Source organism: Protopterus annectens, chromosome 1.part0, assembly GCF_019279795.1.
Source record: "Protopterus annectens isolate FY-2018-M chromosome 1.part0, PAN1.0, whole genome shotgun sequence".
Taxonomy (NCBI): Eukaryota; Metazoa; Chordata; order Ceratodontiformes; family Protopteridae; genus Protopterus; species Protopterus annectens.
In genome coordinates, this window is record NC_056725.1 from 1,147,047,372 (window position 1) to 1,147,062,825 (window position 15,454).

A 15,454-nucleotide genomic window follows, 5' to 3' on the forward strand; every position below is an offset into this window, starting at 1 on the left:
AACTCAATGCAAAAAAATGTATCATCATCATCCCTTTTCGGTAAGAGGGATGTTCCTGCTAACTACCACATCAATAGCAACACCCTAAGTACGCACTCAGTGGTGAGAGACCTGGGCACTCAGGTTGATAGCAATCGTACATTTGATCACCATGTCTCCACAGTGGTAAGAAGGGCATTCTATATTGCTCACCTCATAAGTAAGGGTATTGCCTCCAGAAAAAAGTTACAACCTCCCTGTATTCTTCTCCCCCATCAGGCCAATAATGGAGTACAATGCCCCTTTTGGTATGTACCTTTCCAAGCACCTGCAGCAATTGGAGAAACCACAAAGGTTCCTCAGAAGGAAAATTCAAGGTCTTCAGCATCTGTCCTTTGTGGAATGTCTGAAATCAAGGTCACTTTATTCTGTTTCATACAGGCTACTCACAGGCAATCTCTGCCTTGCATATAAGGCAATCTCTGACCCTGCTTTATTGGAAATGCTGCATATCCACAAGTCAAATGGTACATGGGTTACTCACTCTAAAGACCTTAACCTGGTATGTGACATTAATAGAATTTGTTGGAGGGACAGATTTCCCTCCCAGAGGGTACCACATCTTTGGAACAGACTTCCACTTCATATCAAACAGAGCACCTCACTGGCCCTCTTCAAACGCAATCTGGACAAGTGGATGAGCAGCCGTAAATTCATCCCGGGGGATCCACTTGTGTCCCTTTTGGATACAGGCATTATGCACTGATGGTCGAAATAAGGGTATAACTTGGCTAGACTTGTAAAGGCCATAGGACCATTAGCCTAGTAACGTCCTATGATCTTACAAACACCACAGCACTATACAATTTAACAGACTGTAGCCACAAAAAAAAAAAAAAAAAAAAAAAAAAAGAATGTCAAAAGAATGCTCTATCTTTAGTTACCTAAAAAAAAAATGCTCCAGCAAGTGCGGGTTTTAACTGACAAAAAAATCCTTACTTCAAATTTATCAGCACTAAAATTAAACTTTACAAAAAGGTAGAAAAAATTCCAACAATAAACTGACTGTGTACACAAGCAACAGCTATTTCTTACCCAAAACATCTTTATCATGTTCTGCAACAAGCACTTTCCATTTTGTCATATCAGGATCAGAAAAGTCTATGTTGATTAAGCGGTAGCGTGGAGATTTCAGATTGGTCTTGAAGGTGAATACAAGACCCTCATTGGTAATATATTCATATTCTGCATCAAAATTATCAATCAGCTTTACCCAGGGAAGTATTCCTGAAAAGAAAAGAAAACCAAATTAAGTAGAGTAAGGATGCTAACTAGAAAGACAGTGACTATGTAAAAACTCTACTGCTCTTTGTAGAAAACGCTCATGAACCATAAGTTAGGTTTTGCTCTCGCAACTGTATCTTTACAATGAAGGGATAACATGAAATTAGGATGTGGCAGAAGACCCACACCACCGTTTTGTGGAAGAATAATCTTGATTTAGCATGGAACCTTGAAAAAAAAAATCTGGATATGAATTCAAGTTTTAACCAGTGGTCCTTTTCAATAACTATTTGAAATATAAAAATACACTAAGAATGTGTCTGTCATTTGGTTTATCAGTAGATCTATGAGAAGACCCTCTTGTGCATAGGCTCCCTGTTCAAATGTCGGCACTTAAAATACTGATTACTGACATGTAAAAGAAAAGACTGAAAACAAATGAGAAGAGATAATCTCAAAGATCGCTCTTCTCCTTAAAACTTTTTTTTGGGGGGGAGGGGCACGCCTCTCCTGCACCCTCAAACTTTTATATACCAATTCTGAGATTGCTATACCTTGGAGGAAATGAATCTTGGACTTAGTATATTTATTTTGGGACTAGTTCTAGTGGGTTCTGACATTTCAAATGGTTACCTGTGTATATCTTTTCCACCAACGAGAATTCAGCATGTTTTCCTGTAATATTCCACATGTAAGCGGGCTACCTACAGTGATGAATACGGTGAAGTAACACGCTGGCAACACAGGTACTTGCATCCTCAAAGCCCATCAATTTATCTCCATGCCACTAATGCACAGTTTCTTGCAAACCAAGAAACAAAAACACAAATTTACAACTACATGATTGAACAAGTAATACAAGAACATATACTTGCTCAAATTACAAATAACTAGCAATTGCAACAATTAACACTTGATATTGTTTCAATATTGTTTGAATGCATGTGGAGTTTTGATTCTGTGGCTATGAGAGGAAAACCATATTAAAGTTAGGAGAGTAGAATGCCATTGGCAATGGCCGTTTTCCAGGTTTTAATAAGAGAGGGGCAGATGTCATTGGCCCAAAACATGAGTGTTAACTTTTCACTTATGTAGTTGAGGTGAAGGGAGAAGTTATGGGAGGGGTCACGCCAAATGCCAAGAGCAGATCTGGGGAGAAAGGAGGACAGTGTGAGCATCTGACAGAGCGGTTAAGTTGGAAAATTCAGAGGGAGAGAAAGTAGGACTTGCAGTTGTTGAGTTACTCTGAATATTCCTTCCCGAGTTGATTCACTCCTTCCTAGAACTGACTTTGCTCATCATTTTGCTACAGCCTTTTTTGAAATGCTTTCATATGCTGGCTTTTGTGTCATATTGCTTGTTTTTTGATGTTTCTGAATTGGATATATTACTGCCATGAATCATCTCAAAATTTTAAAAGAAATGTCAAGCCAACCTTTTTTTTTTTGGTTTGTAGAGTCGAGATTACAGAGAAGAATACATCTTGAAAGGATCTCAGTGTACCCAAACTGCAGAGACCTCTAAGGCAGAAATGCACCCGACCACCACAACGTAACACTAATCACGAGACACACAACTCTCCTAAACAGTGTGACACTCAGCCAAAGCCCCTAAGGCAAAATAGCATGCCCAACACACTAGTCATAGGTGACTCGATAGTGAAGCACACTGATGTCCCACTCACTAGGTTGAATAAGGAGAAAGTAACAGTCAAGCTGCCTGTCAGGCGCCAGGATCCGCCACATAACGCACACATTCAGGTCCCTCAACAACAAGTACAAATATAACTGTCATTGTACATGTGGGTGTGAATGACCTGAGATGTACCTCTGTGGACTACATGAAGAGAGACATGGGGGAGCTCTTGGATTATGTAGCCCAGGCGGGTATGACCCTAGCCCTGAGCAGCATCCTACCATCACCCAGAATTGTACCACAGTACAAGCAGAAAATGATCGATTTCAACAATTGGCTAAGTTTCTGGTGTAATTCTAAGGGGATCCAGTATCTGTCTGCCTGGAATGACATAACTGACAGACCTCGATGCTTTGCCAGAGATGGCCTGCATCTGTCACCCCTGGGCTTCCGGATACTGGCCAAGGCTCACCACCCCTGTAGTTCCAAAGACTAAATTACCATCGTAGCAGCTACAAACAAATGCAATCTGAGAGTCTTGCTGCTCAACACTAGAAGTCTCAAAATGCAATTGCTCGAAGCACTCCTTAAAATGGAGAACATTGACATTTATGCTGCAAGAGAGACCTGGTTCAAGGCAGCAGAAAGCACCCCTGCACTACCAGGCTATAACTCATTCCACACCTTTCAGCCACAGAACTTGAACTGAAGCTCCAAAGGCGGTGGTGTTTCCATATTCATAAAGGATGGGCACACCTCCAGACTGGTAGCCCAACATAATGCATCTGAGATACTTCAGGTGCAGCTAGCATTGGGTAAGACAATGATTCAGGTCGTAGACTGCTATAGGTTCCCAACCATGGCCCAAGACTCGCACGCTACATTCCTAAGCATCCTGGAGAATATTAGGGTCTAACCTAACACTCTCATACTGGGCGACTACAACTACCCCTCCATTAACTGGGAAAACTACTCATGTACCAATACAATTGCCCAATGCTTTCTGGAATTCACTAATTCCAATACTCTGGACCAGCTCGTTCTTACCCCCACTAGAGGTAGCAACATCCTTGACCTGGTCATTACTAGCATGGGTGACCATTGCTCTACACCAATAGTCAACTCCTCCCTGGTTAGATCTGACCACAAACAAATCACCTTGGAAATCCACATCCCTCCCACCCCCCACCCCCACAAAGGTACCTACCATGAAAAACTTCTCCAAAGCTAAAACTTTGGGCTCCTAAAAACAGAGGTGGCTAACTTCACGGCACTCATGCAAATGGAGAATAGCTGCATGACCGCCGAATCATACACCAATGCACTGTACGAACACATACACAAATTCATGCATCTCGCCATACCCAATAGAACCAAAACGCTCTCCTTAAAAAAAAAAGAAAGCCTATCTGGTGGTCCCCTGCCATAAACAAACTCTACAACAGAAGGGGAAAACTGATGCGGAATAAGGCGAAGTCTCAAGACTGGAAAAACTCCCTTATCAGCCTCAACAAAAGGTTGAGATCCCTCATCAAATCCTCTAAAGCTAGCTATGAAAAGAGAATTGTAGCAGATAGTAAAGACAACCACAAGGTATTCTATAGTTATGAAAAGAATCTCCACGGCAGTACTCAGATTTGCTCTGAGCTACTGCACAATGGTACCTCCTATACCAAGCCGACAGACTCCGTGCTAACTTTACCCCCCCCCCAAAAGGACAAAAAAAAACAATACCAGTAGATTGCCAGGCACCCAGTATTACTGCTGCACAGGTTAAAACAGCACTGTCCAAGGTCAAGAATACAGCTTCTATGGGACCTGACAATATCCCTGGCTGTATTCTACATGACCTACAAAGTGAACTGGCACCTCATCTGTGTGCCCTGTTCAATCACAGCCTCACCTCAGGCTTTGTCCATTCTGAATGGCACACTGATATAGTCAACCCGATCCACAAAGGAGGAGCGACTACAGACCCCGGAAATTATCGCCCAATTAGCCTGACGAGTCTGATACGCAAAGCTATGGAACACATCATTATGGACCTAATAAACAAGGATATAGGGAAACTCCAAACTCTGGATCCTACACAGTTTGATTTTGTGAAGGGTAGATCATGCCTGCTCAACTTGGTCAACTACTTTGAATCAGTCACCATAGCTGTGTATGAAGGCAAGGTGGTTCATAAAGCCTACCTTGATCTGGCCAAGGCCTTTGATACCATTCCCCACTCAGAAATCATAGAAAAACTCACTAAGCTAGGCATCAACCCCTATATCACTAGGTGGGTTGCAAACTGGCTCACAGATAGAACCCACAGTGTGAAAGTAGCTGACTCCAAGTCAGACTGCCGACCAGTCATGAGCGAGTCCCACAGGGTTCGGTCCTTTGTCCTCTCCTGTTTGGTATCTACTTCTCTGAAGTCCAGGCCAACACGAAAAGACTATGGCTGACAAAGTTCACAGACTATTGCAAGTTGGGAGCTATTATCAACTCCCCAAGTGATGTTGACATCCTACAGAAAGGCCTCAATTACACCGATGACTGGTGTCAAAACCATGGCCTTAAGCTCAATGCCAAAAAATGTGTCATCCCCCTTGGAAAAAACACAGTTCTCTTGAATTACCACATTGATGGTAGTCCACTGAACACAGAAGGCATTATAAGAGATCTGGGAAAAGTAGACCGCAACCTCACTTTTGACCACCACGTTGCCACTGTGGTCAGAAAGTCCTTCTATGTGGCACATGTCATTACTAAGGGTTTTGCATACAGGAAGAAAGAGGTCATTGTCTCCTCCTACTCTTGATGATTGGCCTAATGGGGGATTAGGCCAATCATCAAGTACAATGCCCCATTTGGCATGTACCTCACTAGACACCTGCAACAAATGGACAGCCCGCAAAAGTACCTTACAAATAGGATCCTAGGCCTTAAACACTTGTCCTATATGAACAGACTCAAAAACAACTCCAACTATTCTTTTTCCCATATCGCCTACTTAGAGGCGATCTCTGCTTGACTTACAAAGCCATGTCTAACACACCTGTTAGAAATGCTACATCTAAAGAAATCGCAATCCTTCCGCACCACATGCTCCAGAGACCTCAACCTCATTACCACAATCAACAGAACATGTTGGAGGGACAGGTTCATAACCCAGAGACTGCCCATGCTATAGAACAGACTTCCCGTACATGTCAAGCAGAGCACCTCAATGACCCTCTTCAAGAGAAATCTTGATGAGTGGATGGGAAATAGAAAATTCACCCCGGGGATCACTCCAGTGGCTCTACTCAACAGAGGCACTAGGAACTACAGTCGGGTGGCACGATGCCCATGTATTCTTATGGGTTAGGCTTGTAAAGGCTCCGGGCCATTACTCTGGTACACACCTATGAACATATAATATTGAAGATCAGTCACTGACAGAAAGCTTCTTTATTTTTTGTTCATATTTGAGCCTGCCTTAAGCCTTTATAAGACTAACCTCGGTGAAGTTTCTTGTCTGGTTATGTATTGTGAAGTTTTTTTGTGCACTGGTCATTAATGTATGGAGGGTGGATAACAAGGTTTGAGATTAGACTGGATTGATGATGATTAGTACTAAAAGGCAATGGTTGCTACATACAAGGTTAGGACATGGGCTGTTGCAATTGTTGTTTTAAGGTTGAAGTCAGAATTTCATTAATATCATACTGGATGGACTGAAGCATGTTTAAAATTAAATCACCCAAGAGGATGTGGTTTCATTTGCTTCCTAGCTGGAATGTAACTTCTTGAATTAGAGTCTGGAATTTACACTTGTGAGAAAGGATACCAAGAGGTGTAAGGATGTTTGGTTATTTGTGATAATTTGTAGTTGTTAATTAGTGGCAGTGGCAGTGTGTGTGTGGTGTGTGTGTTAGCTTGGGTTAGGCACTGAATGTTTGAGTCTTGTAGAATGGGAGAGTCCCATCACCATTTTGTGGGTCAGGTAGAGTTGCAATGGACCAGAGCTGGTTTCAATACTGCTTCTGATAAGAAGAATGAAAAGGATAGGTGTGACTTTATACAGCGTTTGGGAGAGTTTATTGTACTTTTGTAGAATGAACAACTTTGATTGAGGCACATGGGGGGGGGGGGATCTGTATTTTTGGGGTCAGACTGGGTGCTGGATTGGACTGGATGCCAGTGGACAGGAACTTGTTTGTGGTTAGTGTGTGGAAGGGTTTGATGAGATTACTTCCATTCCCTTTGCATAGAAAGATGAAGCGAGCCCCCAAAAAATTGTTGTCCAAGACATGAACTACAACATTTCAGTGTTACCAGGTTCAGAGAGAGGAAAGACAAACTAGTAACCTTGATATTAAAGTTCCATGGTGATGCAGGTTTCTTCAGAGCAGAATGGAGATGAAACACATCTATGAGCACGTACATAACTAGCCAATGCTGGGTCACCATCCTGCTCTTCACAAGGTTGTGATACACAAACAGCTACTCAAAATCTCAACTGAATATATCAAACACTTTTTTTTCCCATCAAGACCCACCATGAGGAACAAACTGGAGTAAAACCTCTGATCCTCAATTAGCACTGGAACAGTCTACACTCATATGCCCTCCCCCTTCCCTCTCATTTTCATTGTTTAATTACTGTCGTCCAATGCCCGACTCCCCTCCTCAAAAACACACTAATCCATCTCTAACAACTTTGGTTAACACCTTAGTTAGACAAACACTTTATACTGATTGTTTAAAATTTACATGAGTCTATACAAAGTCAGCTCTAAAGTGTCTTTACCCCCTCTGAGGAACACAGCCACTAAAGCTGTCCTAAGAAGCTGGTCCCCATTATTTATTTATTTTTTTTAACAAAACATTTCAGATCTTTTATCACCTTCTTTCATCCTAAGTTTCAAATGTCCACAGGAATTACTGTTTGTTGCTTGTGATTTCCCTGTTGACAGATTATACATCACTTTTATCTCATCTCTTCCTCATACTTCTCAAATGTCCCTGATTTTGACTCAAAGTTTAGGTCTGTTCCTTTAAATCCCTCTTAAAACTAGTGACTGTTGGAGAAAAGGTAGTGACTTGCAATGATAATTACAGTTATAGACTAATTTTAGTTCGGAAAATGTATATTAATTCACATTCTCTAAGTTAATAGTGCTAATATTTTAAAAGTGTCCCCAATTGTCCTGATTTCCATGTTTGTCCCTGATTGGTTGAGAGCTATGCTTTCCTGTCTCAGCTATTAATTGTTGAGCTTCATCTTCTTCAAACCTTGGAATAAAAGTAAGCTTTCCAAAAATATTTCCACTTGTATCTTTAAAATGTCCCTATTTATCTGCTTTATACAATTTTTCATAAAATTTTCAAATTACTTCTACAGGACTGAAGGTTATTTTTTTCTTGTCATATGCAGCAACCATTTCTACTTTCTGTTGCTGAAGTCTTTGTGCTAAAAGTTTTTGTGCTCTGGAGTAGTTAAAATAGTTGCTCAACAGCAACCTTTCTAAACCCATACATGTTATCCAAACACTCACTTTTTTTCCTTTAGTACTCTGCATTTGCTCCTGTGTTTTTGCGAGATTCAACTTATTCTGCAATACTTTAACCTTTGTCAACATTCTTCACATTTTTTTCTATTTCTGCCATGTTTTAAACTCTCATTGTACCCCACTCACTATATATTTCTTCTAAAGTAATTTGTACCTTACCTAATAAATCTCTTCACTACCACTTCTTTAAATTCCTTTCAACAAAAGATAAACAGAAAAGGCTAGTGCCTCACTTTTAACTTCATTATCTTACATCTTTGAGTTTTTATTGGTGCATGATCTGAAATAGTTCTTGGAGGTGTCAAAGCTTTCATTTAAATATAATTTCTATCCAGTCTAGCCCAGTGCAGAATAATGTGTAAATTTACTCTAGTTCTTGCTACTGAGTTCACAACTTTCACAACAAATATTCTCATATACTTCTTTGGAAATCTTTCCTTCTTTGTTATATTTTCCTTCTAAGCTCCCCTCCAGTACATCCACACTACTGCAAACCAGGTTCCAGTCCCCACCATAATGTTCACTACTGAAAGCTGATTATTAATCTTCCAAAATTCTCCTAACAAAAAAGTAGTTTTAACTGGAATATAGATACATGCGAATGTAATCCTCCTAACCTGCCAGGAACTCCTTAGTACCAAACATCTACCATTATTTTTTTATCTATTCCATCACTACTGCTGCTTCTCTGGCAGTCGGTATTATTATTACCCCCCCCCCTTTCTTTTATCCCTAATAATCCGGTGAATGCTCATCCTGAATTCTTTCCTTGTCAAATTCACATGCTCATTTCTATCTAAATGTGTCTTCTGTAACATTACTATTTATATCTTACACTTCTTTATACAACTCACTACTCTGTTTCTTGTTCTTATCTACAATGCTATTTACATTATGTTTTAATATTAACAAAACATCCTTTACAATAAAAAGCTATTAGTGGTACAGGTTATACATGACAGTACTTTTAAATATGTTTCTAACTTGTAGCTTACATGCACACACTATCAGATTAACATTAGGAGTAGTTGCTATTTATCATCTGTATTTGAACCCATGTCACATTTTCCCAGATGGTTTCCTTTGATAAAAACATTCCAAAAAAATATATATATATATATATTTAACCCCCAATCCCCTTTAACTCTCAACAAATACACAAGAAATTATTTCTCCTGTAAAGCTTTGTTCGCCATGGTCAACACATTAGTGAAAACTACGGGCAGAAGAATGCCCAAATAGCAACATTATGTACTACAAAGGATGCCTCTATCACATCCAGTGACACCATTCAGATATCCTGAGGGGGAAAAAAGCAGCCAGATACAACTGATCTGCTGAAGCTGCTGAGATCGAAAATGAAAGAAATCATTCATTACCCTCTTCAAGAACAACAAATGGTTTTAACCTCTGATCCTCATCTAATACTGGATGAGTCTCTACACCCATCTGCACCCCAACACCCCCAACCACACAAGACAGTAGAATCTAGAACTATTCTAATAGTTTTTCTGTAACAAGCTGTTCTGCCAGGGAATCTTTTAATAGGCAAGCTGCTGTGCTCCAGAATATGACCTACACACCATTTCATCAACAAGCTGATCCTAGGTGATGGTTCATCAAGCTCATTTAAACTTGGAGAACTGCCACCTAAAGGTAGTTTTAGAGCAGAGTCAGGACTGAGGAGAAGCAGCTGGCAGAGACAGCCTTGTAGATGACTTTGCCAGCACTGGATGGGGCAAAACCATGGGGCAGTTAAAGCTTTGTTCAGGCAGTAAGAATTCAAATTCCTCCTCTTCATTTGGAGTTGGCAGAGTTAAGAGGAAGAAGTTGAAGTAAAATCAGTAGATCATAAAAGTCCTCCATAGAGGTGAAAGACCATCTTTTCTCCTTTGCATGATCTTGGGCATGCTGGCTGAAGGGCAGCTCTTCAAAAATAGACAGCCAGGATATTTTTCCGAGTTCTTCCTTCAAGCAGCACAACCTCAGCCATGTCATTCACCAGAGTTACATGCTTAAGCCTGCAGCTTTAGCCCATGTAGCAGCACAGGAAGTGTTAATGTGGGATACACGGTACTCCAGTTCAAAGAGAACAGATTACAGTGGTTTGAGCGCACGTGCACAAAAGCAGATGACAATCTGGAGAAGATGAGCTGGGACAGAAATGGAACTTAAGGGGAAATAAGGGCATCCAAAAAAGAGGTGGATGGATTGTTTGAGAGAAGTCAGGCAAGAGTGTCGAAGAAGGCAATAGAGTGGCACTGAATAGAGAGAGAGAATGATGGTGACAGCTGACGCGACACCCTGAGCCCATACAGAAAAATGTGAAAAAGGGGGATAATGATGACAAAATGGTACCAAGTGTCAAAGACACACAGCCTTATGAAGATCTTCCTTGAGGTTAGACTCAGATAAGTCCGTGAGCACATTCATAAGTTCATAGGTTGGTACTAGGCTATCGGCCCTTGGGCCTTATACAAGCCTAGTTATAACAATTCCTTGGCTATTTCTTTCCACAATATTTACTTCCCTGTACCCCTGTCTAGCAGGGCGACTGACATGATCCCCGGGGTAAATTTCCTATCTCCCATCCAATCGTCAAGGTTTCTTTTGAAGAGTGCCAAAGAGGCGCTCTACTTGACATGTATGGGCAGTGTATTCCACAGTCTGGGGAGTCTCTGGGTCAGGAACCTATCCTTCCAGCATGTTTTGTTCATTGTGATGACAAGGTCTGGATCCCTGGAGCATGTGGCTCTGAGGGATTGGGATTTCTTCAAGTGTAGCATGTCCAACAGCTCTGGGTTTGACATGGCCTTGTATGTTAAGCAGAGATTGCCTCTGAGTAGATGATACACGACAGAGTATAGCTGGAGTTTTTTTTTTTTTTTTTAGACATTTCGCATAAGGCATCTGCTTTAGGCCTGCGATACCTTTAGTGAGGTACCTCTGTGGCCTTTCCAGTTGTTGCAGATGTCTTGAGAGGTACATACCAAATGGGGCATTGTATTCTATAATGGGTCTAATGAGGGATGAGTACAGTGGGACAATGACCTCCTTTTTTCTGGATGAAAAGCCCTTAGTGATGAGGTGTGCCACATAGAAGGATTTCATGACTGTCATGCTGATGTGGTTATTGAAGGTGAGACCAAATCTCTTATCACACTTTCAGTGTGTACTGTACTGCCACACGTGAAAGAAAACAAAAGTGTGATAACAGTAGCTGTGCGTCACTCAGTGGGCATGAAGCCTGAGGTGAGGCTATGATTAAACATGACACTAGGTGAGGTACCAGTTAATTTTGTAGTTCATGTAGTACACAACCCGGGATGTTGTATGATCCCATGGACGCTGTACTCTTAGCTTTGGAGAGTGCGGTTTTTACCTGTGTGGCCATTATTACCGGAATTTGGCAATCTTTCAGTATTGAGATGTGCCCTTTAGGGGGTGAGAGGGGGGGGTGAAGTTGGCACTGAATCGATCTGCAAGGATACTGGCAATATCCTTGGGATCAGTATATTTAATGAGATTCTGTTGTAGCTCAGAGAAGATCTGAGGATTGCCATTTAGATCCTTGACATAGCTATAGAATGCCTTGTGGATGTCTTTGGAATCTTTGGCAATTTTATTTTTGTAACTAGCTTTGGAGGATTTTATGAGGGATCTCAGCTTCTTATTGAGGCAGGTATGGGAGTTTTTTGCATCGTGGGATTTATCTCTTTTCTGCAACAGTTTCTTCCCTTTTGTTGTAAAGTTTCTTTATGGCAGGGGACCACCAGATTGGCTTCTTTTTTTTTTGTTGGACAGCATCTTGGTTCTATTTGGGATGGCACGATTCATGCAGGAGTGGATGTGCTCGTACAGTGTCTTAATGTAGGATTCAGTAGTGGAACTTTCAGTTCCCGTCTGCATGGGTGTCATGAAGTTTGTCACTTCCACTTTTGCCTCTGCCACTTGTGACTTTTTGAAAGCATATGCCAGGCCACACAAGACATCAGCAAACAATGACCGATAATGTCAACTAGAGAACTAGCCTTCTCCAGAATGGGTTTGCCACAGGAAAGCAGTTAAACTAAATAGCCCATTCGCTTATTACAGATTCACAACACACCCCAAGGAAGAAAAGCCTGACAGGTCAACAGAATGAGGAGGACTGCCTTTATCTTTAAGACATTTGTATGCAAAGTGGAATGAGAGGATATCAATACTTAACGAAATGTTAGCCAATTGTAATGCACTCCCCCAGACAGAGGCAGAAGCATCTACTTATTGCTGCTATGGGAGTGGGTAACTGAAAAGGATGAATGAAGCTTAACCAAGATGCTTGCACGCTCTGGAAATTTGAATTTGCTGACACACAGGGTCAGATATTTTGGACCAGTGTATAAGTATACACTGAAGCACCCTCATATAAACTCTGCCTCAGGAAAACATCAAAATGGACGCCATAATGAGACTCAGTCTTTAGACGTACAAGCTGATGTCCTCAAGGGGTTCTTTATAATGGAGACTTCTGAAGGAAGAAGCAATACCCACTGCTCTTGAAGATGTGTCTTGCAAAGAACTGCATCCAAACTGCAACCAATGAAAATGCAGCTGGGATAGAGTCAGTTGTGACTTTATAAAGCTCAATTCAATGCCAAGAGAGTGGAACATTCTATTCAGAGGCCCTCCTGCTGTAGTTAAAGTTTGAGGCGAAAGAACATGAATTTAGCGGATACTATAATAGACTTGAAATTGTTTGTCCGAAAGCTTAATCTAAACTTGCTGATGGGCAACAATTCTAATGTTATCAATCCCATTAGGATAGTAAGTACATTTAACCCAATATTGCATTCTGACCTTATAACCTTTCAGAGAATCTGTGAGTTTGACTTTAGAGCTATTAAGCAATGTTCTAATAGGAAATCAAGTAACAACAATAATTTAAGTGAAAGTGACCGGGACTTTATAGCTCTATTAAGGAATTGTAATGTAAGAATTATGAAACCCGATAAGGGAGGGGGGCTGGTGTTTATGGATCAAGAACAATACATCGACACAATAGAGGCTCACCTTAGCACACCGTCTTATTGTAAGGTTTCTATTAATGAAGTGCATGGGGCCTACAATAGAATTAAACAAACAATTGAAGATTTATTCTTAGAAACATCAATTGATATTGATTTATATCACTACTTTTTGATGTTAGCTCCAAAAATACCAGCAATATTTGGCACACCCAAGATACATAAATCACTGGAAGAGCCCCATTTAGAATTATTGTCGATGGTCGAGGTTCAATCACATATGGGTGTGCCAAATATATTGACAGTATTTTAAAACCATTTCTCGAAACTGAAGCACAAATTTGTCGAGATTCATGGTCTTTTTTACATAACATACACAAGTTAGAATTTAAACCAAATTGCCTATTTCTAACAATAGACGTTAAAGACCTATATACTGTCATCCCCCAAAGCCTAGGTGTTGAGTGGGTTTCTGAATTCCTTTTGAGCAAGAAAGCAGACCATAACACGATTTATTTAACGACTTCTTTGTTAGATATGATTCTCACCAACAATTATATGACATTTAATAACAACTTTTATCTACAGAAGTCGGGTGTAGCAATGGGCTCTCCATGCGGGGGCTCTTTTGCTAACGCAGTGGTGGCACATTGGGAGCACTTACATCTCTTCCAAGATCCATTCTTTCAAGACAATGTCTATTGGTACACCAGGTACCAAGACGACATGTTTTGTATATGGACAGGTGATCATAACATTTCAGTATTTATTGACAACATATCTAAAACTACATCATTCCTGGAATTCACTTATAGTATTGGTATTGATTCCATCAATTACTTAGACATCCTATTGGAGAAAGATAAACAAAATCATTGCTATAAAAGTAAAATCTATAGAAAGCCAACATATTCCAATAGCTTTTTGCATTATACCAGCTGCCACCCTCACCATCAGAAACGAGCCGTTATTAAAGGCCAGATGGTGAGGGCAGCGAGAATGGTATCGGATGACACAGATTTCGAACAAGAATGCAATTTGTTAGAAAAAATGTTTTTGAATAGAGGTTATCCTAACCATATCATCAGGAAGATTAAGTTTGAAGTCATACAAAAAAGAATTCAGGGTCACTTCATTCCATTATTGAACACACACAAAAGGAAGGAACTGAATTTAATTCATACAGCAGTTGGTAGTTGTTCAAGTTTGGAAGTCATAGTGAATGATTCTGACAAAGCTAATACATGTACTAATGCGTCATATCAGACGAGTTTTTTGCACATATTTTCTAGTGATTCTGACCTCATAAAGAACATCTTATATAAAAACTGGGCAATTATTAGCAGTAATGAAATGCTCCATAAAGTATTAGGGAGTAAACCAAAAATAAGCTACAAACGTGGGTCGAACCTTAAAGAAATCTTAGAAAAGAAAAACAACATATGTTACACACATTCTAAAGTTAAAGGCATGTTTAAATGTGGCTTCTGCCAACAATGTAAACACATTTTAGTTACTAATATTTGTAACATCAATGGCAATGAATACCATCTTAACCAGAAATTTAATTGTAATACTAAGGCAGTTACATATGCAGCTCTATGTCAAACATGCGATGCCTTCTATATTGGCAAAACTGAACGCAAATTTAAACAACGGATATATGAGCACTGTAACGCAATCAACAAAAAAGACCTCAACAACGCCTTAGCTAAGCATATTAACAATAATCCATCTCATTGTTTCAAATTCTTAATTTTACAGCAAAGAACACTTGATATTAGAGGAGGCCCCTGGCAGCTTTTATTGGAGCTAGATGAATTAAAGTGGCAAATTACCACAAATGCACAAGCTTTTCCAGGATTAAATGAGGCGTTCTCCATAAAATGTGTATTAAAACTGTTGGCATTAAATAGATAGAGGTTTATAGGTATACAATCTAATGTAACCCTTATCATGGGCCTATAGTTGTTTTAACCCATTGCACATAATCACTTTCAATAT

At 40.2% G+C, this 15,454-nt stretch overlaps 1 protein-coding gene across 1 annotated transcript in view; it reads right to left on the reverse strand.

The window, feature by feature from the left end:
* Window positions 1–15,454, reverse strand: part of LOC122800092 (prolyl endopeptidase) — a 1,490,953-nt gene that overhangs the window by 1,067,259 nt on the left and 408,240 nt on the right. Inside the window, 1 exon segment of the mRNA XM_044069645.1 lies at window positions 1,075–1,266. Coding sequence (XP_043925580.1) covers window positions 1,075–1,266 — 192 coding nt within the window.